Source organism: Chenopodium quinoa, unplaced genomic scaffold (assembly GCF_001683475.1).
Source record: "Chenopodium quinoa cultivar QQ74 unplaced genomic scaffold, ASM168347v1, whole genome shotgun sequence".
Lineage (NCBI taxonomy): Eukaryota > Viridiplantae > Streptophyta > Magnoliopsida > Caryophyllales > Amaranthaceae > Chenopodium > Chenopodium quinoa.
The window spans coordinates 1,946,993-1,972,853 of record NW_018743894.1 but is presented as its reverse complement, the minus strand read 5'-3'; the positions used below and the strand labels follow the sequence as shown (position 1 = coordinate 1,972,853).

The 25,861-nt window shown below is 39.9% G+C and overlaps 2 protein-coding genes across 3 annotated transcripts; both read left to right on the top strand.

Moving 5' to 3' along the window:
• The first annotated feature begins 1,228 nt into the window (after positions 1–1,228).
• On the top strand, positions 1,229–25,420 carry LOC110686832. 2 transcript variants are annotated; one of them, XM_021863419.1, is made up of 6 exons: positions 1,229–1,612; positions 21,323–21,571; positions 21,660–21,783; positions 23,610–23,906; positions 24,088–24,204; positions 24,818–25,420. In XM_021863419.1, the coding sequence occupies exons 2-6, from the start codon at positions 21,333–21,335 to the stop codon at positions 25,082–25,084; spliced, it is 1,044 nt and encodes a 347-aa protein (XP_021719111.1). In that variant the 5' UTR covers positions 1,229–1,612; positions 21,323–21,332; the 3' UTR covers positions 25,085–25,420. The 2 variants fall into 2 exon arrangements, with proteins under 2 accessions (XP_021719111.1, XP_021719112.1); XM_021863420.1 differs by lacking the exons at positions 1,229–1,612; positions 21,323–21,571; positions 21,660–21,783 and adding an exon at positions 17,475–17,863 and having other exon boundaries at positions 23,655–23,906.
• On the top strand, positions 19,413–20,806 carry LOC110686833. The gene is made up of 4 exons (XM_021863421.1): positions 19,413–19,717; positions 19,816–20,127; positions 20,197–20,296; positions 20,389–20,806. Exons 1-4 carry the CDS (start codon positions 19,413–19,415, stop codon positions 20,695–20,697), a joined length of 1,026 nt encoding a protein of 341 aa, XP_021719113.1. The 3' UTR covers positions 20,698–20,806.
• Positions 25,421–25,861: the final 441 nt, after the last annotated feature.

The window sequence follows — 25,861 nt, the reverse complement described above, 5'->3', positions numbered from 1 at the left end:
TGTGTGAGTAGTTTCCTTTCTAGGGTTTGTGGGGATCCATAAATAATATGAAGGGGTAATTTATTGTTGTTAATTATCAATGCTAGATTAATTTCCTATTGATTAATTTAATGCTCTGTGACTAGATTAGGCCCGATCTTTTATGCATGAGTTTGACAATATTGATTCGAGATTCTAGAGATGAGAATTGATGTTTAGGTCTAGTTTCAATAGGCAGGTTAATTTATAAATGGTTAAGTCGAGATTCGAGAGATGAGATTTAATTCCGGTAGATTAATTATGTGATTGTAATACGCAGCGAAAGCCCTTTATGATTAGATTAATGTATGCAATTATGATTGATTATTATGTTTTACCCTGGATTGTTATTTATTGGTGAATCTATGCCCTGGGCCTTTATTCATTGTTTTCTCTTTACTCTTAATCTCCGTAGTTTAGTTTTATATCCATATTATCAAATTGTTACTTTATAATTTAGATTGCTTTAATTAATTAGGAATAGAAAGACCAGTTTCCCTATGGATTCGACCTTACTTCCCTATTTGCATTAGTTAGAGGATTTAGGAATTACTTTTGATTAGGTGATACGACTATAGCCTGTCAAAATTTGGCGCTGTTGCCGGGGAAACGATTTTATTTTTAATTCTGATTATTTTTGTAGTCTAGGTTATTTCTTTTTGTCTCAGAGAACGTTAGTTCTTTGAGGCAAGTCTCATATTTGCTTTTATTTCTTTGTTTATGCCTAGGCGTTCCAGATCAGATTACATCCCATTCGATCTCAAGATCGAACGATCCTTCCATAGACAAAAGAATTTTTACAAACAAATTCTGGCAGGTTCTGGTGATAATAATAATCACCGAGACCCTCCAACTGATTTTAGCGATTCAGAGGTATCTTCATATCCAGAATCAGAGATGGCGGTATCCACTACAAGAAAAAGTTGAATTAGCGACTGATTTTTGCGACTACCATAATAATCAGTTGCAAAAATTATTTTTGTGACTGAAAAAGACGAGCAGTCGCAAATTTTGCAACTGATTTTGCAGTAGTTGCTATGCGGTCGCTAATTAGCAACTAATATTTGCGACTACCATAATAATTAGTTGCAAAAATTATTTTTGCGACTGCAAAAAATGAGTTGTCGCAAATTTGCAACGTATTTTATAATAGTTGCTATTCGGTCACTAATCTGCGACATTCTTACAACTTTTTGCGACTAAATTGCAGTTGCTAAGGCTAACAAATTTGAAACAATTTTTTTAAAAAATTTGCGACTAATATTGCAACTAACATGGTAGTTGCTACTATTGTTTTTAAAATTTATTAAAAAGGAATTAAAACCCTTAATATATAATAAGTTTTTTTTTTTGGTACGGAAATATAAAAACCCTTAGTAAAAGTAGTACAATAAGTTGTTGCCGCCAAAAAACACAATAAACAATTATATCAATCCTTCCTTAAAAAAAAATTCATCACTCCTTATTTACAAACATTGCTGCTCGAGTGCTCGATACTCTTCATCCTCACAAAAAAAAAACAAAGGACAAAAAACGAAGGCCAGTGCAATTCAGAACTTCAGATCAAACCCACGTCGTCTTCATCTCCTCTCCGGTTAGTCGCATGCTTCCTCTTCCTAGTGTCCATTCAATATTTCTCATATTTCAATTTGCTAATTGCGATTTAGTATAATTGAGTATTTTGTCCAATTTTTTTTATTTTAGTCTAGTTTCGTTTGAAAATTGCGAATTGATTTTAAATTTCGAATTGATTGAATTGCGAACCAAATGAGTTGTGAATTGATTGAATTGAATTTAATCTGGTTTATTGCGAAGATTGAATTGATTTTGTTTGACAGGCAATTGCGAGTTTTTGGGTTATTTTTGAAGTCAATTATTAAAAAACCATTAAAACATGATTTATCATTCAAAAAGCCCTAATTATTTTTAATTTCTTAATGACTGATTTTATTTGCACTGCTGAAATTTACAAGGTCTGGATCTGTTCGAATTCTCTGTATAATTTTCAGAAATTGAAATAATAATTAAGTGAAGTGTATATGAATTTTTACATTGTAATTAAGGATAGAAATGACAATGATGAAGAGGATAAATAATAACCAATATTAGGTTTCCTAAAGAATTTTAATTTAGTTAGCTGTGGTTGATCTTGTGGTGTTGCACTGCTGCCGAAATTAGGTTTCGTTACCTGGTTTTGAATTTAGGATAAATAATAACCATTGCATTACCTGGTTTTGAATTTATTATATTGCAGTAATTTTGTGTCTTAGGTGCCAGAATTGTGGTAGAATTGTATACTGTAGAATGAATAATATCTGACAATGTAAATACTCTCTGCAATATGTTTATATAGATGTTGTAATTGATAGTTTATATGACAAAAACTTATAAACAGGAGTTTATATAAATGAATTAGTCAGACTGACTTAAATCCCTATATAATATTTTTAGATTATTTTTCTTATATTTTTCCTTAAAACTAGATATCCTATTCTCATATATATGATGCTTCATATTTTGATGTATGTAGTTTCCGCTGTTCTTAAATTTTGTTCCCTGATTTGGTAAAATAAATTGATTTGTACCTATCATTGTTTTATTCTGCTTGTTTCACTATAAGCATATGCGAATCATGGATACTGACGAGGTTTAAATCGGTCGCTACAATCTAACTCTCAATCAAACAATACTTATACGAACACCCTATAACCAAGTACAATGGCAAATAAAGGTTCGGTCCACGAGGAACGAGAGTAATTGCAAATCAATCTTAAACCTAAGCTAGTTCGAAATCAATGGAAAATGGTGTTCTAAAATACTACTAATAAGATGGAATAAATCAATAAACTAAGACACTAGGGAGAACGGGAATCCGCCTAACCATTGGTAACTAAGCAACAAGGAATCACAGAGACAAACGGGATATGCAAAGACTATAAGTCTGATCAATATCATGTGATAGGAAGACAACGGGAAATACTAAGCTTGGATTTCTCATGCACTTAACATTACTCGATACATAATCAAACCACATTCAATAATGAAATACTCAATTCACAATCTCTTGTTCAAATCAAGAATATCATGCAATCAAATTCAAGATTCTAGGTTAGCTACTCCTATTATAAGAATTAACATGCAATCGCATATAATCAATTTAATCACAGTCCGTTTATCAAAATCAATCCTCAATTACATAGATTACCTAGGCCGGGTTTCATCCCGAAACCCTAGCTAGGAGACTACTCACACATATTCATAATCAAAGCAATAATGAATTCCAAAAGCATAATAGATATAAACATGAATTCTGATTAAGGAATAATAAAGCTTGATTAATAAACAAGAATGAATAATACCAATTGTATTGATGCGAATCAATGGAAAAGTTCAGAACTTTGATATCCGTCGTCAATGAATAATACAAAGAATCTTCGCAAATCTTGCTTCAAATCAATCCAAGAAAACTAAAATCTCTAGAAATATCTCTAAGAAAACTAATGAATCTCTAATACTAAGAACGTTCTCCAATAACTCTCTACAAAGGCTCTCAAAACTATCTCTAAAACTGTCTCTTAACCCTTACAATCGGGCTATATATATATGTTTTAAATCGGAAAGTAAATCGCAGGCTGCCCTTCGTGAATCGGCACGGCCGTGCTGGAAGTGGCACGGCCGTGCAAGCATGGCAGTAGCTGATCCGCAATATCCCCACAGACGGCGCCAAATGTTTCGGGGTTTTATGATGTCTTGCGGGAGAGTTACAATTCCGAGACTGGAACCGGACGCCTGTACCTGCAAAACAACGGAGACTCCTGGTGGTGGGAGCTCCGCCTCCAACGGTCAAGTTAGTACTTGATTAAGGAGTAATTAATGCGGAAATTAAAGTGATTGGGTCTCTCTAGGTGAGAGTGTTAAATGTAGGTAATCTGCTTTTTTTAGCGTGATCAGCCTGTTATTCATGTAATCTCCCTTAATGAGGATTAAGGGAGGTATTTATAACCTTGGGAAACGTGCTAATCCTAGGTTTAGGTTAACCTAGGGCTGATTGGGCTTCCCTCGGAAGTTGGGCCTGGGTGGCCGGTTTCTCCATTAGGCATGGAGTATGCCACGTGTCATGACATAATAGGTCCAAGGTGGACAAATAAGCGGGTGCCACGTGGCAAGCCCTGACAGTTCCGACTGGGGGACACTTGGCAGGACCTGATTGGCCCACGTGGCGCATTCCGATTGGTGGGAGCAAAATCCCCTAATCATTTGCCCCTCACAGGTGGCACGTGACTGATCACGTGTTACCTGTGACAGGTGTCGCACTGTAACAGGCGACGGCCTGCTACAGGTGTCACTCGGCGAAAGGCCGAGAGATTCTCCCACCCAAATTATGAATTCTGGAAGTGACCCTTCGCCTTCTCACTTCGCCTATATATAAGGAAGTGTTGACTTCAGTCATTTTCACACTTGAGAACTTTGTGAGAGAACATTCGGACCCCTGAACTTGCTCTGACATTTTGGACTCTCTCTGCCTACCGCCTGCTCTGACAAGCCGACTGCAAAGGATTTTCAGAACTTCATCAACCGTCACTCGTTCAGGTAACCGTCGGTTCTCTTACTCTTAATTTTCTCTTTATTCTTTTTTGAAATGGCACCACGGAAGCACACGACACGACCTAGGTTAGTGATCAGCCGGTCGGGGACGGCCGAATCTAGGACTAGGAGTGCCGCCTGCCCTTTTCTGGACCCATCTTTGCCCTTTATACAAAGTCCGACTGTATCTGTGTCTATGCAGAGCATGATGGCCAGAACAAAAAAGACTGCCAGGATCTCAAATTCAGACGGCTCCTCCCAAAGGGTGGCGATTAGTGAAACATCTGACCAGGCGCCAGATGCGGAAGTGAAACAAAGCGGCTTGAAAGCCGGCAGTTCTGAGGGAGGAGTCAAAGTGACCCCTTCCCTTTTTACAGTTGACAATTCTTCATTCTCTCCTGCTCCTTTTAAAGGAGAGGAGGCGGGCCCCTCCGGGAGAGGGGAGGAGTCGTCCTCTTCGGACTCGTCATAGGACGATTCCGAGTCTAGCTCTTCTGGCCATGCTTCTTTGGACACAGAAGAGAAAAACAGTCGCCTGCAAGAGGCGAGGCTTTCTCACGCAGTTGAGAAGGGGGACGATTGGGCGGAGCCATCCGCCTATTATCGAGAGCAAAATACCCCCTACTACTGCACGGTACCTCGGGGCCGGATCACGGCCATGCAAGAGAAAGTAGAGAGCTTTATCGCAAACCACACAATGGGCCCCGGCTTTTTAGTGTTTGTGCCGGATCCAGAAGAAACAGTCGTCTGACCGGCTGGTACCAGTTATGATAGCGCCTGCTTTGGCTGCTACGAGGCGGCCATCAAGGCTGGGCTGCGCTTCCCACTACATCCGGCTGTTCAGCGAATCTTGGATGGGTATGAGTTGGGGTTATGGCAGTTAGCCCCGAACTCCTGGGTCAATGTACTCGGCTATGTGGCCGGGTGCGAACTGCACGGGGTGGAGCCGAGCTTCGAGGCTTTCGCCCACATGAACTACCTCAGCCGGACCCTTAAGGCAGGCGGTACCGGCTGGTATCAATTGATGAGCCACAGGGGCTACCTCATGACGAGAGGTAAAGCAAACAAATGGAAGGACTGGCAGAGCACCTTCCTCATCATTGAGAGTTCAGACACAGAGCTGAACAAGCGCTTCAACAGGTGGAACAGGAATCCGCTACTGCCATGCTTGCACGGCCGTGCCACTCAAACAAGCAACGAGACACACAATCCAAGATATCGTTGATCAAATGCGAACAAGACCTAAACCAAGAATAGAGAACAAAGAAATCATGCTTCCCTCTAAACCCGACCAAACCGGCCACGTCCTCCCCTTTTGCTTCAAATCACCACCCTAATTGGCCCCTCGTGATTCCTCGAAGGAACCGGAAGAAGTGATGTTTTGAGGAAATAACAAAGGTATCCCGACATCTCGATTACGCATAATCTTTCCATAGGGTTGAAAGGTATCTCCCTCCACCGTTTGAGAACCGAACACCTCTAAAGTCTAAGGGTCTTAAAGGGTTGTAATGTATTGGCAATGGGTAAGGTAGGTGAAAACAATTTAAAAAAAAGTGGGGTTAATTCCTAAATGAAGCGCAAGAATCACAATTCTCAAAAACAATAGTTCAAAAGATGTAATTCACTTTCCACAATCTCATTGATTCACATTCTTACACATCCCAAATTATCCATATAATACACACTCAAATGACCTCTTTCAAACTTCAAAACTTTATTTATGTGTCCTTGCCTTTTTCACAATTCGGACGGCTTTTCTCTTCTTTTTTTCTTTTTAAATTCTTTTTTTTTTCTTCCTTTTTTTTTCTTTTTTTTTATTGATGGCAAAATGACTTTCACATTACATATTTACAATTAGGCTCACTTTCACACCTGCTCAAACCAACTATCAAACTTTATTTCTTGATTAGTAAACAATAAGCTCAACAAACCTATCTAGGTAAACGCTTCACAACTAAGGGTTGGTAAAACATTGGCCATCGGGTTTGTAACACGGTTAACCAAGAATGGAATTAAAGCTCAACATGGTTACCAAGTAAGATGATGTAAAAAGAAAATCAATTTGTAACAAAACAAAAGGAACAAAATAAGAAAAATGAAAAAGGTGCCCTCTTCCTCCGTTAAAAGTGTCAAGTCGGTCTCGGGAGCTACTAGTCAACACAAAGATCAAAAAATGCGTAATCAAGGATCCAAATATGCCACTCAACAAGAATGATGAAGGCTAGAACAAATAAACCTCACGGGATCTAACAAATAAAGCAACTACCAATCAAGGGGGTCAAATCCACAATTGGGAAGCGACTCCATCTTACCACAGCCCAAAGGCATAGAGTTTTACATGACAAAGGTGTTCTATTTCTACCCTTCGCCTAGACTCGTCCACTTTGATCAACAATAGACTCGAACTGTGTATTCATCACTGGCTTAAGTGGAAATAGACATTCCATACACATTCATTCACATTTCGAATCCAACATGAACAATATTCCAAAATTTTGCAATTAGACAAGTTTATTATGATCCAAAAACATAGGAAAAGACTACGAGGCATATCATATAAGCTAAACCACACATCCTCATAGCAGAAGCTTTTCCTATCTAACACAAACATATGTACAACTAAGCCAACTGAATAAATTGTAAGGCACATAACGAGGCATAAAAATCACATAAAATCCCAATCGACAAACAAGTGATCGAATGATATCAACATCAACGATCCCAGGTTCCTTAGAACCGATCAAACATCCTCGAACCATTCAACTTCTTCCTAAACTAAACTATCCTAAGCACACAAAAAAAAAGGAAAAGATCTCACTAAATTTGCTTCCCGGGAGCTCCAATTAACGGCCATAGCATCGTTCTTCAAACTCATGCCGCGTCTCGAATGTTCCCAATCTGCAAAAAGGAAAGACATACTAGCAAACAAGTTAAGGTTAGTCTAGGAAAGCAGTAAATCTTCCCAATCTCTGAAGGCGGAGGTCATATCCTCGTTCGACCGGCGCAAATCCGCTACCTCGAGCTTCAAATCTTCCATTCCTTGGGGAGCCAGGCGAAGTCTTGCGCCGGGATCTGCTGGGCCGCATCCGGGCCACCCTCCTCGTCATCATCATCATCATCAGCATCGTCACCTCCTTGGCCCCCGTGGGCCTACTCATCCCCCTGGTGAGGCTGGGGACTGCGGTCTACATACTCCGTGCCTCCGTCCTCATGCCAGGCGAAGTCGGGGTCGAAGATCCAGTTGTCTTTGTTGTAAACCACCGTCCTCTCCGGATTGGGCAAGTAGGCGTATGGCTTGCCTGCTACGAGCCACAAATAGCAATCCGGCTGGGATGTCCCTTCAAGCCACTGCATGGCTCTCAAGGTGCGCATATCAAGCCTCGTAGTGCCTGGGATAGCCTGCAATTCAGAAAAATCAATCCCATTATATTGCGCAAGAATGGTGATCATGCCACCGATAGTAATATCACCCCTACCCTGGGCTACACCGTCGAGGTGGTCTAGTAACCACGCTCCCATGTCTAGACGCCCGTCCCCACGGGTGAGGTGCCAAATAAACTGTAACTCCCTAATGGAGACTACACCCGAACTATCTCCTCTAGCAAAGATAGTAGAGGAGAAGGTCCTGTGGGACAATCGAAAGGCGGGATTGACGATGGAAGTCGCCTTATTCCTACGGGGATCTCTATCCATTTTTCCCGTGATTTTCCGCCAAAACAACCCGGAGTTGTAGTGTTTTGAGTGGCCATCCTTAGGACCATATTTCAGGTCGGATGTCCACCCAAAGGCGACATTAACTTGGGCCACCGACATTTGAATGGTGCCCGAGTTCATTAGTTGAAAGGACAAGTACCAGGGTGAGTTATTCTCATCCCGATGCACGTACAAAGAAGACAAAAATTCGAGGGTAAGCCTCTTGTAAGTGAGAGCATGCATGGTAAGGAAAGAATCAAAGTTGGTAAATGAAAATAGTTGAACCATGTCGCTTTCGATCCCTAGAGCCCTAGCGGCTAAAGGGTCGTAGAGCTTGGTAGGCCGGATCGGTCGGTGGGATAATCCTACAAATTTGTCCAAAAAGGACGGGTTATTAAAAACAATACCCATGGTGTCCACCGTGGGTGGAACCATGGATGAGGATGCATCGTCCCGACCCGGTCTCCTAGTCGATGTCTTTGTTCTAGGCATGTTTGATTCAAGAAATTAAGCATAATATACCAATTAACAAGCAAGAAACTATCCTAGCATGCAATGTACTACCCTAACACTACTAGTTCACCCAAACTTGCAACAATAAAGCACAATTCAACAACAAATATTCAATAAAACTAATGAAATTGGACAAAAATTGCGAAAATCAATGAGTTTAAGAACGAATTCACCGAGGACTCCACGAAGGGGAGTTGTGGCGAGCTCAAAGAGGGCCGAATTTTGCGTCCAATCACTTGAAAAATGCTCCAATGCAAGGAGGGTGCCGAGATCTTGAAAGAAGAATATGGGGAATTAGGGTTTGATTTGAGGAATTGAGGGAGGAGGTTGGGGGTTTGGGTTAGTTTAGAGAGAAAAAGGGTAGGAAAGAGTGTTAGAGAGTTGGGGAATAATGAGAGAGTTTGAGTGAAATCGTGTTTAAAAAACACGAAAAACTATCCGGAACCCGCGCTTCACGGCCGTGCTATAACTGGCACGGCCGTGCTGAGGTTTGGCACGGCCGTGCCGAATTTGGCACGGCCGTGTTGGCTTGGCAGGCTTTTTGCAAAATTGAATTTCAGATGGCACCGCCGTGCTAAAATTAGCACGGCCGTGCTTTTACTTGACACGGCCGTGCTGAAAATGGCACGACCGTGCTAGAATGTCAGTGGGCTTTTGAGGTTTGGCACGGCCGTGCAGATTTTGGCACGGCCGTGCTGGATTCTGGCACGACCGTGCTGTCTGATGGCACGGCCGTGCTGTCTGCTGCAGTCTGCAGGTTTTCTTTTCCTTCAAGGCACGCATCACTCTCTTCATTCCGACTTCTAACCAATCTTCTACCTGCACAAAAACACACAAGAGCACACAAAACTCACACAAATTAGGAGCTAAATCAACTACAAAACAAAAGAAACTGCTCTAGTAAAAGCAAGAAAATCGGGTTGCCTCCCGGAAGCGCTAAGTTTAACGTCGATAGCTTGACGTGGTCACATTCAACTCTTGTGACCGCATTCGAACACATCTATCACACCAACATGGGCTCCCTCATAGTATGTCTTCAACCTTTGCCCATTAACCACGAAGGATTGCAACCCACTAGAATCATAAAGCTCAACCGCACCGGAAGGGAAAACATCTTTGACAGTGAATGGACCCCTCCATCTTGACATCAACTTACCGGGGAAGAGCTTCATCCTAGAGTTATATAAGAGGACTTTGTCACCAACATTGAACACCTTCCACTCTATCTTCCGGTCATGGAACTCCTTAGATCGGGACTTGTATAGGTTCGCACTGTCATATGCGTCCATCCGAAGCTCCTCCAATTCATGAAGGTCCAACATCCGTTGCTCTCCCGCGCTTGCTAGATCAAAATTTATCTTCTTGATAGCCCATTGAGCGCGGTGCTCTAGTTCGACCGGGAGGTGACATGCTTTCCCGTAGACCAAGCGGTATGGGGTGGTGCCTATTGGGGTCTTGAAAGCAGTCCGGTATGCCCAAAGTGCATCATCAAGCTTATCGGACCAATCTTTCCTACTCTTCGCCACTGTCTTCTCAAGGATGGACTTTATCTGTCGATTGGAGACTTCCGCTTGCCCACTAGATTGAGGGTGATAGGTTGTCCCGAACCTTTGATGTACTCCATTCTTTCGAAGCATCCTTTGAAAGGCCCCATGCACAAAGTGTGACCCGTTGTCACTTATAACCGCCCTAGGAACCCCGAACCTTGGAAATATAATCTTTTTGAAGAGTTTCACCACCACCTTGTGGTCATTTGTAGGGGAGGCAATTGCTTCCACCCACTTAGACATGTAATCCACAGCCACAAGTATGTATTGGTTCCCACGGGAGGAATGGAAGGGTCCCATGAAGTCAATGCCCCACACATCAAAGATCTCAAGTTCAAGTATGGGTTTTTGAGGCATTTCATTCTTCTTGGAAATGTTTCCACTCCGTTGGCAAGCATCGCAAGTCTTCACAAATGCCCACGCGTCCCTAAAGATATGGGGCCACCATAGCCCACATTGCAAAACCTTTTGGGCTGTCTTATTAGCCCCCATGTGACCTCCGCAAGGGTCGGAGTGGCACATTTTCAGCACACTATGAACTTCTTCCTCCGGAACGCACCTTCTTAGGAGACCATCTACACCTCTCTTGAACAAAATTGGATCATCCCATATGTAATGCCTTGCATCTCTCCTAATCTTCTTCCGTTGGTTCTTGGAGTAATCGGGGGGAAACTCCTCACAAGCCAAGTAGTTTACCAAATCCGCAAACCATGGTAGAATCTTCTCCTTGAGGAGGTATAAAACATCATCCTTCAACTCATCACAAATGGTCAGCCCATCATCTTCTTGTTGCTCCCTCTCCATGCGCGAAAGGTGATCCGCAACCACATTCTCGGCTCCCTTCTTGTCCCGGATCTCCACATGAAATTGTTGTAAAGAGAGGACCCATCGGAGGAGGCGTGGTTTGGATTCCTTCTTCGAAATTAGGTACTTGATGGCAGCATGGTCGGTATAAACAATCGTTTTGGAACCAATGAGGTAGTCCCAAAATTTCTCAAATGCATGAACAATGGCTAGGAACTCTTTCTCTGTAGTGGTGTAGTTCCTTTGTGCTTCATTTAAGGTCTTGGACATGTAATAGATCACGTGAACCCTCTTCTCAACTCGTTGCCCAAGAACACCTCCAATAGCCGTATCACTAGCATCACACATCAACTCAAAAGGTAGATCCCACCGTGGTCCTTGCACAATCGGTGCCGAAATCAAAGCTTTCTTAAGTGTGTTAAAAGCTTGTAGGCACTCTATGTCGAACTTGAAGTCGACTTCCTTTTGCAATAAGGCAGTCAAAGGCTTGGCTATAAGAGAGAAATCTTTTATGAATCGCCGGTAGAACCCCGCATGCCCTAGGAATTGTCTTACCCCTTTTGCATTGACCGGTGGTGGTAGCTTTGCTATAACTTCAACCTTTGCTTTGTCCACCTCTATGCCTGCATTTGAGATCTTGTGACCGAGGACAATACCTTCTTCAACCATGAAGTGACACTTCTCCCAGTTCAGGACTAAATTCACTCTCTCACACCGTTGTAGGCACTTCCCCAAGTTCACTAGGCAATCATCAAAGGAGGCTCCTCCAACAGAAAAATCGTCCATGAAAACCTCCATCTCGGCCTCCAACATGTCCCCAAAAATGCTCATCATACACCGTTGAAAGGTGCTCGGTGCATTGCAAAGTCGAAAAGGCATTCTCCTATAGGCAAAAGTACCATATGGACAAGTAAAAGTCGTCTTCTCTTGGTCATCCGGGTTTATAGGTATTTGGAAAAACCCCGAATAACCGTCAAGAAAGCAATAATACTTGTGCCTAGTTAGTCTTTCGAGCATTTGATCAATAAAAGGGAGGGGAAAATGGTCCTTTTTGGTAGATGCGTTTAGACGTCTATAGTCTATGCACATCCGCCAACCGGTCACCGTTCTAGTTGAGATGAGCTCACCATTCTCATTCTCAACTACAGTCATTCCCCCCTTCTTAGGGACAACATGCACAGGGGAAACCCATCTAGAACTTGAAATGGGGAAGATGATACCTGCATCAAGAAGTTTGGTGATCTCTTTCTTCACCACCTCCCCCATTTGAGGATTGAGTTTCCTCTGCTTCTCAATAGAAGGCCTCGCACCATCCTCGAGAGTTATGTGATGCATACATATAGCGGGGCTAATACCCTTGAGGTTATCAATGGTATAGCCTATGACACTTTGATGCTCTCTCAATACATCATACAACTTCCGAGTTTGATCCGCATCTAAAGAAGAATTCACAATGACAGGATAAGTTGAATCAGGGCCAAGAAATTCGTACCTTAAATGTGATGGTAGAGGTTTCAATTCTACCTTAGGGGCCTCGTTTACCTCTTTTGTGGTGGCCTTAGCAAGTGCATACATGGGTGTAATTTCCTTGAAACCGTTATCACCATCATCTACCTCTAGCATTTGCTCCTCTATGTACCTGCTCTCATCGGTATCACTTGGCTCAAGATCATGGTTAGTAGAAAGCAATAGTGTATGCATACTAGAGACAATCGAATCAATAGTGTCAATCATCATGCAGTTTTCGGAAGTAGACAAAGGATATTGCATGCTTTTGTTCAGATCAAATTCAAGGACCTCCTCTCCTACCTTTAAAGAAATCTTGGCACTCTTCACATCAATGAGAGCACCAGAGGTAGCTAGGAAAGGTCGCCAAGAATAATAGGTATATGATTATCTTCATCCATTTCCAAAACTACAAAATCCACAGGTATCACAAATTTCCCAACTCGTAGGGGAACATCTTCTACCTTACCCTTAGGAAATTTGATCGAACGATCAGCTAACTGTAGGGTAATGTTGGTAGGAAGAAGTTCTCCTACCCCTAATCTTTGATATACAGAATATGGCATAAGACTAACACTAGCCCCAAGATCACATAATGCATTATCAATTTTCATTTTATTAATAGCACAAGGGATTGAGAAATTACCTGGGTCTCCCAATTTGGGAGGCATCTTGTTCATGATGATTGCACTACAATTCGCGGTGAGGTTAACAGTTTCCACCCCATCACAATTCCTCCTGCCACTCAAAATATCTTTCAAAAACCTAGCATAGTTAGGCATTTGTTTTATAGCGTCGGTGAATGGTATGGAAAGGTGAATTTGCTTCAAAGTATCTAAAAACTTACCGAATTGAACATCCAACTTATGTCTCACAAACTTATGGGGGTAAGGAAGTTTTTGCAATAGATTGGGTTCTTTGACTTGTGTTACTTCCTTTTCATTAAGGACCTCTACAGTTTTATCATTCTCTCCGGTCCTCTCCTCCTCACTCACTATAACAGTATCAGTGGTAGGTGTAGTCACAGATTGACTCCTAGGGGGTACTACTTCATCGCTCCCCCTCAATGTCCTTCCACTCCTAGTGGTGATAGCATTTACAGAGTTTTTAGGGTCAATACCTTGAGGTGGGAGTTTTGACACTCCAACCCCATCCTTTATAGCACTAGCCAACTGAGAAATCTGGGTTTCAAGCATTTTATTATGTGTCATCACTTCATTAAACTTTTTGTCACTGGTGGCCATGAAAGTGTTGAACATTTTGGTCTGTGCTTCCATCATCTCCTCCAAACTAGTCCTTTGCGATGGTCCTTGAGCATTGTAGTTGTCATTAGAGGCTCGGGAGCCACGCGCATTAGACTGTTGGGGATTTTGATTTTGGAAGTTGTTCCTGTTACCATTGTTATTCCAATTTCCCCTGTTATTGGCATTCATGTTCTGATTGTATTTCCCTTGATTACATGCATTTTGTTGGTAATTATTCTGATTACCAAAATTACCATGTTGATTATAAGACCCTTGGGGATTTTGGTCCCTTTGGTTCCTGTTTCCCCACTGGTTTTGCTGTTGGTAGTCAGAATTATTACCCTGTTGATTATAATTGTTCCCTCTTTGATTAGGTGGTAAATATCTGTTATTGTCATTCCTAGGTCTATTATCATAAGACAAGGCATTGACTTGTTCATTATCACACTCATTACCATCATTATAGTTGGATTGAAATTGGGAATCTACGTTACAGGCAGAGGTATCATGGTCATAAGACCCACAGTTTTCACAGAATATACATCCAGCAGGCATATTATTAGAGTTAGAGTGCATACCTGCTCCCTTAGAATAGGATGGAAGATTTTGATGCGGTGGAGCGTTGAGCTTCTCTTTGATAATTGACATTTCCTTACCCAGATTAACAATTTGCGATGTCAAATTCCCGATTGCATTAAGATGGTCTACCGAATAGACCGCTCCTCCACTCTTGCTCGTGGCCTCTCTCTCTCCATCTTGCCAATCCATGTGGTGTCGTACCACATCTTCTATGATATCAATGACTTCTTCTTCGGTTTTGTTCATAATGGGGCCACCTGCTCCCGCATCCAAACTGGTCTTCCCTTGAGGACTCAATCCTCCATAGAAAATCTGTAAAACTTGATATGTTGGGATTCCGTGGTGTGGGAACTCTCTTTGATACTCCTTGTACCTTTCCCATGCTTCGTAGATTGACTCCCCACTCCTTTGCCGAAATCCCTGGATCAAAGCTCTAGCATCGGCTGTCTTCTTTTGGGAATAAAATCTTCCCAAGAATGCTGTCGTGACATCATCTCAAGTGTGTAGAGAGTTCAGCTTCACCTCCTTCTCTAACCATTCGAGAGCTCTCCCAATAAGTGAAAAGGGGAAAAGCTTCAATCTCACGAACGCTTGATTCACCCCATTAACCTTGATGGTATTGCAGTACTTCTCAAATTCGTTCAAATGAGCCAAAGGGCTCTCATGCTTGGCACCACTAAACTGCCTTCTCTCGATGAGGGTGATCATAGCCGGCCGGATCTCGAAATCATTGGCCTCAGTAGTGGGTGGAGCAATCCCACTTGAAGCTCTATACGCCCCAGGAGTTCCCAACTCCTTAAGGGGTTGTGGTGCTGGCCGATTGGGTTGGCGCGGTATGTCTTCCATTGGAACCTGTTGTGTGTTGTGTTCCTTTCCTTGAGAGTTTGATGACGTCAATCGAGATTTACGATTGCTCTTCAAAGTTCTTTCGATTTCTGGATCGAAGGGTATTAATTCTCTCTGTTTAGACCTGCGCATACACACTAACCAAACCAATTAAATAGCAGGGCTAAAAGTGTAGCCAAAAGGGAAAAATCTTTTTGTGCTTTTTTATGATGAACTAGACTCAAGAAATCAAAAAGAAATTAACAAACACCGTTCCCCGGCAACGGCGCCATTTTGACGAGGGTTAAATCGGTCGCTACAATCTAACTCTCAATCAAACAATACTTATACGAACACCCTATAACCAAGTACAATGGCAAATAAAGGTTCGGTCCACGAGGAACGAGAGTAATTATAAATCAATCTTAAACCTAAGCTAGTTCGAAATCAATGGAAAATGGTGTTCTAAAATACTACTAATAAGATGGAATAAATCAATAAACTAAGACACTAGGGAGAACGGGAATCCGCCTTACCATTGGTAACTAAGCAACAAGGAATCACAGAGACAAACGGGATATGCAAAGACTATAAGTCTGATCAATATCATGTGATAGGAAGACAACGGGCAATACTAAGCTTGGATTTCTCATGCACTTAACATTACTCGATACATAATCAAACCACATTCAATAATGAAATACTCAATTCACAATCTCTTGTTCAAATCAAGAATATCATGCAATCAAATTCAAGATTCTAGGTTAGCTACTCCTATTATAATGAATTAACATGCAATCGCATATAATCAATTTAATCACAATCCGTTTATCAAAATCAATCCTCAATTACATAGATTACCTAGGCCGGGTTTCATCCCGAAACCCTAGCTAGGAGACTACTCACACATATTCATAATCAAAGCAATAATGAATTCCAAAAGCATAATAGATATAAACATGAATTCTGATTAAGGAATAAAGCTTGATTAATAAACAAGAATGAATAATACCAATTGTATTGATGCGAATCATGGAAAAGTTCAGAACTTTGATATCCGTCGTCAATGAATAATACAAAGAATCTTCGCAAATCTTGCTTCAAATCAATCCAAGAAAACTAAAATCTCTAGAAATATCTCTAAGAAAACTAATGAATCTCTAATACTAAGAACGTTCTCCAATAACTCTCTACAAAGGCTCTCAAAACTATCTCTAAAAAAACAGTCTGAGGAATCCTCTTAAAGTTGGGCCTTATATACGTCTTCTAATGCGGAGAAGTCAAGCGCGCAGTTAACCCTGGATCAGCACGGCCGTGCTGTATTTGGCACGGCCGTGCTAGCTTGTCAGTAAGTAAACCAGATTTCTTCTTCAAATTGGCACGGCCGTGCTATATATGGCACGGCCGTGCAGCTTCCTGGCACGGCCGTGCTAAAAAATGACACGGCCGTGCTGAATATGCTCTAGCACGGGGCTCATACTGAAGCTGACACGGGCACGGGGAACATCTGGCACGACCGTGCTAATTGCCTGCACGGCCGTGCGGGTGCGTGGATACTGACACGGCCGTGCTATTGGCTTGCACGACCGTGCTGCCTGTGCTATGTAATCAATGCACGACACTTGAACTTCCTTAACTCCTCGGACTCCGGTCAAGGCTAGCTCGGTTACGCATCAAGGGCTCAGGATCCGATTAAACTCGGTTGATATTACCTGAAAACACATCAAAAACAAACCGAAAACCCGTGAAGCACGTTATATGGGGAACGTAAGCATAACAAGGTAATAATCGGCCAAAGCGGCCCCAAATACATCCAAAATCATCCTAAAATATGCTCTAAAGCGCGCCCTAAAGTGCGCTTGTCAGATACAACACTGATGTATTATGTTTTTTTTTTATATTTTTTTGTTCCTATTAAGTTTCTTTTTTTGGTTTCTCTGTATTTATGTTGTCCCACCAAATGAATATTGAACACTTTTGTTTCCATTGTTTCAAAAATAAAGAAAAAGGATTGTGTATACACTATATGACTTAACTGCTGCACCTTTTCTTGCTTATCTTTCTTTTGTCTTCTAAGTAATTGCCTAAATAACTAAGTAACATATATAATAAGAATAAATTACATATATAAGAAGACTATATTACATATATGTGTATGATTATTAATGTCGTTTAGCAGTTAGGATCATGGAGAAATTGAATCGAAAATGGATGTATGAGAGATTAGAAGGTCGACTACTAAAAAAAGAGTTCACAATTGGCGTGAAAGAGTTTATTGAGTTTGCTAAACAACACCGTGATTTTCAAGAATCTTCAAAGATCAGATGTCCTTGTTCAAAGTGTAAAAATGTTCCTTTTTTAGATGTTGAAAGTGTAAGAGAGCATTTGTATAAAAAAGGATTTCTTAATGACTACTATGAATGGGTTTGTCATGGAGAGGATTTTGATTCTTTAAAAGCATCAGATGAGCCGTCGGATCCGTATGTTGACATGATTATTGATGCATTTGGTCAAGTTGATGGTGATCCAATGCATGAAGATATTCGGAATGTGTAAGAAGAACCTAATCCTCAAGTTAAGAAGTTTTTTGAGATGTTAGCAGCCGCACAAAAACCATTGTATGAAGGAACTCGATTATCTGTTTTAGAGATGGCTTCAAGGATTACGAGCTTGAAGTGTGAATACAACTTGCCCCATAGATGTGTCTATAGTATTTCATCGCTCATTAGTGAAGTAATTCCTGATGAGAATTCAATGTCCATGACGTACTATGACACTAAAAAGGTGGTAAAGGGCCTTGAACTTCCTCATGAGAAGATACATGCATGCCCTAAAGGATGCATGTTATTTTGGAAGGATAAAGCTCACCTTGAAAAGTGTTCGAAATGCGTGGGAGAGCGTTATAAGAACACTTCTCGTGGAAAATGTGTGCCGGCCAAAGTGTTATTCTACTTCCCGATCGCGCCAAGGTTGCAATGCGACCAAAGACCTTGCACATGAAATGCAGTGGCATTCAAAAAATCCTAGGGTAAGTGGAACACTCGCCCATCCAAGTGATAGTGAAGCATGGAAACATCTTGATAACACATACAAGGATTTTGCAAGTGAGCCCCGTAATGTTAGATTGGGTCCATGCACAGATGGTTTCTCAGCACATGGAAAATTTGGAAGGCAATATTCTTGTTGGCCAGTAATTGTTACCCCATATAACTTGCCTCCATGGTTATGTATGAAGAAGCCGTTTATGTTTTTATCCTTGCTCATTCCGGGTCCTAAAAACCCAAAAGGGAACTTGGATGTGTACATGCAACCCTTGATTGACAAATTGAAATCTTTATGGGAAGTAGGTACAATGACATATGATGTATCCACAAAGCAAAATTTCAAGTTACGAGCTGCCCTTTTATGGACGGTTAGTGATTTTCCTGCGTTTGGGATGTTATCTGGTTGGACTACATCGGGAAAGATGGCTTGTCCATACTGCATGGACAAGCATAGATCTTTTTGGCTAGACAACGGCTCTAAAGTATCATGGTTTGATAGTCACCGTCAATTTCTCCCACCTACACATCCTTATAGAAAAAACCGTACTGCTTTTTCCAAAAAAAGAGCAGAAACTCGATTGCCTCCTCCAATATTGACGGGCCATCAACTATGGGAGCAGGTTAAGGAGATTCCAAAGTCCATTGATCCAAAAATTCGTTCGACAAAATCAAAAAAGGTCAAGACAGGGTGGCATAAGCAAAGCATCTTTTGGGAGCTTCCTTATTGGAAAGATTTGTTGATTCAACATAATTTAGATGTTATGCACATTAAAAAGAATTTTTTTGATCAACTCATCCACACAATAATGAATGTGAAATATACCGCAGTTGATACAGATAAGGCTCGCCTAGATGTTCAGCGATATTGTAAGCGGAGTAGCTTAAAGCCTATTGAATCTAATGATGGGAGCTTGATCTTCCCAAAAGCACCATACACTCTTGATAAAGCATAACGTAGAGTGTTGTGTGAATGGATAAAAGATCTTAAGTTTCCAGATGGATATGCTTCTGATTTTGGTAGATGTGTGGATTTGCAAGCCTGTAAGATACATGGAATGAAAAGCCATTGTCATGTGTTCATGGAAAGGTTGTTGCCCGTTGCAATGAGAGAACTTCTTCCTGATAATGTTTGGAAAGCAGTCACTGAAATCAGCCAATTTTTTCGCGATCTATGTTCTTACACTATTAAAGTTGATGATGTGACTCGTTTAGAAAAAAACATTCCAGAAATCTTATGCAAGTTGGAGAAAATATTCCCACCTGCATTTTTCAATTCAATGGAGCATTTACCCGTTCATTTGCCACATGAAGTAAAAGTGGGTGGTCCTGTGCAATATAGATGGATGTATCCATTTGAGAGGTAATATACATTTTCCCAAGCCACTCCATTGTTTTCAAGTTTCTTCTATATGATTTATAATTTTACATGTGAATGAGTCAATTTAACATATTTTGTAGATTTCTTAATCATCTGAAGAAGAAAATTGGTAGTAAGGCACGAGTGGAAGGCTCAATTTGCAAGGCTTATCTTGCAGAAGAGATTTCTAACTTTTGTTCTTATTACTTTCAACCTCATGTTGATACGAAATCTAGAGATCTAGGACGCAATGTTGTTGATGATGATGATCTAGATTCAACTATACCAAAATTATTCCAATTTAGCAAAGGTCGTGGCAAAGGTGTCCAAACAAGGTTTTTAGGTTCGAAAGAATTCAAGCATGCACACCACTATGTTCTTTCCAATTGTGGGGTATTAGGAGAATATGAAAGGTACAAATTTCTATAATTGGTAGTTATTTTATGCAATTTGCTAGATTATTAACGTTTTAAGGTTTATAGGAAGTTTGAAGAGTCGATGATGCAAAAATATCCTGGTATTGACCTACATGATATTTGGAGCAAGTTTTCACATGAATTTTCCAAATGGTTTCAGGATTTTGTAAGTTTTTACAATCAAGTTTCGACATATCATTCGCTAAATATGAATAAGGTTATATATTTTATTAATTAATGGCTTGAATTTGAAATTAGGTTATCAAATCTAATGAGACTGATGAAGTGATTCGAGCACTTGCCATGGGTCCGTCTAGACAAGTCAAAACATGGAGGCAATTTGACATCAATGGCTTTAAGTTTCACACTTTTGATTATGGAAAGCACAAGGCAACTATGAATTATGGTGTGGGTGTAATAAGTGAGGAGGAAATTGATTACTTCGGCATTTTAGAAGAAGTCATTGAGCTGGTCTACTTGGGGACTGTAAATGTCTTCAAAACCTTCATGTTTAAATGTAATTGGATGGATTCAGTGAATGGCATGAATATTCATGAGCAGTATTGATGTGAACCACTCTAAGAAATACCCTGCATATGATCCTTTTGTTCTAGCACATCAGGTTTATCAAGTGTATTTTACCTCTTATCCAAGCTTAAAGAAAGATAAGAGTCAATGGTGGGTTGTTTTTAAGACTAAAGCTAGGTCAAGTGTGGATGCCCCAATCGATGAGTCAATTTTCCAAGTAGACATTGCTGAGACCCCAACCCTTTGTTCGTCGGATGATGATGATGGTGTTATGTACGAGGATATGGATGAAATGGAGGAGGACGGCTCAGGTGGTGAAGAGAAAGAACAACATGAAGAAGATGAATGGGATGATACTGAATCTGAATCTGAAGAAGAGGTTGATGGAGAGTTAGGATACACTGCCAGCGATGACGAGGACGATGACGAGGATGATGATGATGTGGATGAAGAAGAAGAATAATTTCTAAGCTGTAGTTTTCAATGTGTTTGCTTTGTTATGGGCTTATTTGTTTAATAGACAATGTGTTTATCTTATTTGTTTGGTATATGATAAATGTTTTAAAATTTCTTGATCATATTTGTGAGCTTACTTTTTTTTAAATTTTTTTTTTATTATGGGTTATTATGTATAAAATAATTATTGTGCTTCTGATCTTTCTAGTTCTTTGGAAATGAAATCCTTCATGAAAAATTCAAAATTTGGTCGGGGAGGTAATCAAGGTGGTGTCCGAGCCAATAATCAATCGGTTGATCAAGACAATCCTGTGGTCACACGACCGACACCACCACCTTCTAATGGTCCTGTGCAAGTAAATTCTAATGCTGATGTTGCTGTTGAGAATGATGTGGCACCACAAAATTTGAATGGAGTAGAACAAGGAAAGATTGAGCTCTCACAAGATGGGCTATGGTCAGTTATATTAATCTATGTATTATATTTGTTGTCTTAGTAGCTTATTATCATTATTTATGCTTGTGCTTAATCTTTCTTGCATCAGGTTTGATGACCATACCGTTAGTGGAAATGTCACAAAATCTTGGAAGGCACACTACAACCACCCATACATGAATTTTACTAAGGTGCCACTTATGGTTAGGGATCGTTGGTTCACTGACTTTAAGGTATGTTTAGAATTTGAGACATTCTCTTGTATTCATTGTTCTTAAATCATATTAGCCTTAATACTGTGTTTTGTGTTTTGTATGCTGTTCCTTTTGCTCTATCTGTCAAGGACCGATAATTATCAATGTAATTATGCTCAAATTAACTAAGAATTTAGAGGAAAGCTTGATTAATTACTAATTTCTGTTTGGTGAATTGACTTAATGAACTTCGTAATTCTATTAGTCCTAGAAGACTTAGGTTTGATCCTTCTGTAACAGAACATGCCATTCAATTACATTGCTATTCTACTTACTCAGCTTCCCCTCTCACAAAGACTCTCACACTTAATTGCATTTGTCTTCTACTGCTGCCAAAACAGAACAGCTATCACAACCCACCACAACACCCATACCACTCTCCATAGTGGATGTTTTGTGTCCTGTTCTCTCAATTTTTTTTGGGGTTTGTTCCAGTTTGTAGAAGATGGACCCAGGCTAACTACCAAGAAGTCATCATCTAACTCTTGTCATGAAAAGGATGGGTGGTAAGTGAGTATACTGGTGTGTTCATAACACACTCCGACCTCTCCCATCTCCTGTTGTACCAATTCAGTTTATTTGAAAAAAAGAAGAAAAAAAAGGTTTGGGGTTCTGCTATTCAGTTTGTGAATCTGTCCAAAGGTGGCTATTGGTCAGTTTTTCTTCTATAGATAGTTGAAACTATTGAGAAAAATGCCTGTTATACAAAGCTTTTATAGCTTTGATACCATTCGTTTCTTTTTCAACCTCCCAGCGGAGGGAAGTTGAATTTGTTTACTGCTCTAAGAAGAAGTGTTTGTATGTGCATTTTTCTTAATTTATCCATTCTTTCCCTAGTATCTCTCATTTTACTACATATAACTTGTTTTTCTTGCTCCAAAATAGCTGTCCATCTTACTATTGGTATTACAGGATTTCATAAATAGTGTGCCTCTTCTTTATAAGTATTTCCTCCAGACTCAACCACCTGAGAGTGAAGTGAATTATCGTAAATCACTGTGGTGGGTGTTTTTTGGTCAATTTCTGCATATGTTTCTCACTGATTGTGTAGTTGTGCCCTGCATACCCGGAGCTTTGATTTTTCTCTTATTCATTGGATATTGATTATTGAGATACTTCTTGCCTTTTCTCCTTTATGTTGCACTTTTCTCATTGACCTATATGCAGTATAACACTAATTTCTGGAGAAAAAAATATGTATGTTTAGGTTACTTCATGATTATTGTTGTTATGGTTAATGCAGAAAATCACATACGATAGATATGAATCTTGTGGAGAATCAATGAATCATGCACGTGTTGATCAGTTAAAGCCTCTGTCATAGCCACACGGACCTGAGCACTCACACTATGAACCATCACAGCCATAATGCTGCCATTAGAGTCCCTAATCACAGCCCCTAAGCTCACACCCCACCCTTCCAACACCGCTGCATCAGTGTTGATGCGCACAGTGCCAGCAGCACGACACCTCCAACAGCCACGACCCACAGCAGCAGCACTTCTAATCCCACCAGAGACTACTCTTGTCCTCTTCCTCTTTTAGCATAGTGCAAACAAATGACACTAGATTATTGATTCACGAGTTGCCCATGGTTTTCGTCATGCCAATATTTTAGTGTAACTTAATGAGATAGATCGTTAAATTTTGGTAGTTAATTGAGCTTTGGCTTACTATAATGTGCTATTGTGTAATATCCTGCACTCCTGCAGCCATATCAGGTTGTAAATTAGAAATAAAATGATTTATGTATAATATGCTATTTTGAGTTAAATTATAAACTTTACATGTTAATTCTAATGCAGCGTACATATACTTGGAGACCTGAGTTCGACGCTAAGGCTAGGAAAGAATTTGACAAAAAAGCTGGGGACCGACTTAGGGGCACATTGAACCAAGTTTACAAAATGGCTCTCCATAAGCAAGTTAGTTTCATGACTGACACTGTTCGAGCTGAATTCATAAATAAGCGTAAGCATCCCGATTTTGTAAAACGTTCTAACCAAGCAAGAGATAATCGGTTATCTGGCCAAACATTAGAGAAGTTTGACCCTGGCCATCGCCAAGGTAGCGTATCTACTCCTCAAGTGGTTAAAAAAATGGTAAGTGTATGATTTTAGCAACAAACTTATGATTTTTAATATAAGATAGAAGCAAGTAGAAACTTTTTAGCCACTAATATAGATGACTAAACTGGTTTTTATTACAATTGCTCTATAGTCTATGTCTTCCTATTTTTTTGGTTGTTTTTCTGTAAGTGCTAACAACTTCTTCTAATACAAGGCAAAGAAAAAGGATGGAATTTTACCAACTGCTGCTGATGTCTATGAGAGCACTCATTCTGTTTGTGTGGGCAATGATGAAGTTGAATTGATGGGTGACAAGTCTAAAAAATTCATGGTATGAGTATACTTATATATTTTTCTAAGATTACAAAAAAATTTATGGTAGTTAATGTTTGGAGATATTATGGATTGTTTATTTGTTTGTGTGATTGAGTTGGAGGATGAGAATGATTTGTCGGCATTAATCATATGATTAATGTGGTATGGCATAATGTGAATTGAAACAGGTTTATTTTGAAGCCATACCCTATAGGAGGGAATTCTTCAATTTACAAAGGAGACTCTGTCGAAATTTTTACTAATAACTGCTTACATAAATTATTTTGCTATAAGTGTTGCATCTTTTATTTTAAAAAAAAAACAACGATAATAAAAATACCCTTGGTCCTCTGTTCCCCGATAGTTGTACCTTTGTAATCTGGAACATCTATTAAGAGGTAAAATGACACTTTTACCCCTAATCCTCACATTCAGGAATTTCCAAACCATCACCACCCACCCTCAAATTAAATTAAATTGTGTTTTAGAAGTCCAAACTAGTTTTAGGCTCGGACGATATCCCAAGTCATTGCTTGTATTTTTATTATAGTTGTTTTTATTTAAATGTATTTAGTTTATTTAAGTTTTAACATTTGAGATCATAGTTACTAATACATATCTTAATGCAGAGAGAATATATGGAAAAACTTGAGGAATATAAGAACAAAGGAATTGAGATAAACCCCGACAAAGTCTACTTGGAGGTTGTAGGTGGGCAAAAGAAAGGAAAAGTCTACGGTTTAGGGAGTGCTTCACAAATGTATTACAAGAGCGATCCTACTTCTCAATCTACTGCATCATCTTCCACTCCTTCCATGATTTCTCAATTAAGTTCTCAAGTTGAAGAACTAAAGAAGATGGCGGAAGAAAACCATAACAAGGTGGAAGAAAGCTAAAAAATAGCGGCAGAGAGCTTAAAATGTGCTCAGGAATTCGTCGAAAATCATGAGATCGAAAAAGCTACATGGAAGAAGGAAAAATTAGCTATGCAAAAAACATTGCAGAAAATAGCATCACTTGTAAAACAATTTTACCGTCCTTATAAGCCTCCTACGCCTGCAGTCACCTGCTCTCGTGATACAACTAAGTGATTTTTATTTTATTGGTGGTAATTTTATGAACAACTGGTCTTTTACATTGTCATTAGTTCTTATTTGAAGCAGCTTTTTTTATATGGGAGGTGACTTTTGGAACAATTAGTCATATGAGTTAAATATTGTTTTTTAATACATTGATACAAAATTGATTATATTTTGGATACTTGAATAAAATTAACATTTTGGTTATTTGAATTTATGCGTGGGTACCTTTTTTTTGTGATTGATATGTCGCTAAATTATGGTCTCAAATATTGATCGTCAGTCGCAAATATTTAGCGACTGCAAATTTGGTTTAGAGACTGATTCGTTAGTTGCAAAATCATTAGTCTCAGTAGTCGCTAATTTGTTACAAATAATTAGTTTTGTAGTCGCAAAAATTTGTTTCGTAAGTAGTTGCTAATCCGTCGCAAAAAACATTAGTCTCAGTAGTCGCAAATCCATCGCAATTAAACTAGTCTCCGTAGTCGCAAAAGTTTAGTCTCGTAGTCGCAAAAGTTTTGTCTTGTAGTCGCTAATCCGTCGAAAAAGTAGTCCTAAAACATTGGTCTAAGTAGTTGCTAATCCGTCGCAAAT

What these genes read in the sequence shown, in the direction of transcription:
- LOC110686833 (XM_021863421.1), top strand. Translation starts at nt 19,413, where the DNA reads ATGAAAAGCCATTGTCATGTGTTCATGGAAAGGTTGTTGCCCGTTGCA. An exon ending in TGGATGTATCCATTTGAGAG is followed by an intron (nt 19,718 to 19,815) that starts GTAATATACATT and finishes CATATTTTGTAG; the next exon opens with ATTTCTTAATCATCTGAAGA. An exon ending in GTATTAGGAGAATATGAAAG is followed by an intron (nt 20,128 to 20,196) that starts GTACAAATTTCT and finishes TAAGGTTTATAG; the next exon opens with GAAGTTTGAAGAGTCGATGA.
- LOC110686832 (XM_021863419.1), top strand. Translation starts at nt 21,333, where the DNA reads ATGAAATCCTTCATGAAAAATTCAAAATTTGGTCGGGGAGGTAATCAA. An exon ending in GTTGGTTCACTGACTTTAAG is followed by an intron (nt 21,784 to 23,609) that starts GTATGTTTAGAA and finishes ATTCTAATGCAG; the next exon opens with CGTACATATACTTGGAGACC. An exon ending in CTCAAGTGGTTAAAAAAATG is followed by an intron (nt 23,907 to 24,087) that starts GTAAGTGTATGA and finishes TTCTAATACAAG; the next exon opens with GCAAAGAAAAAGGATGGAAT.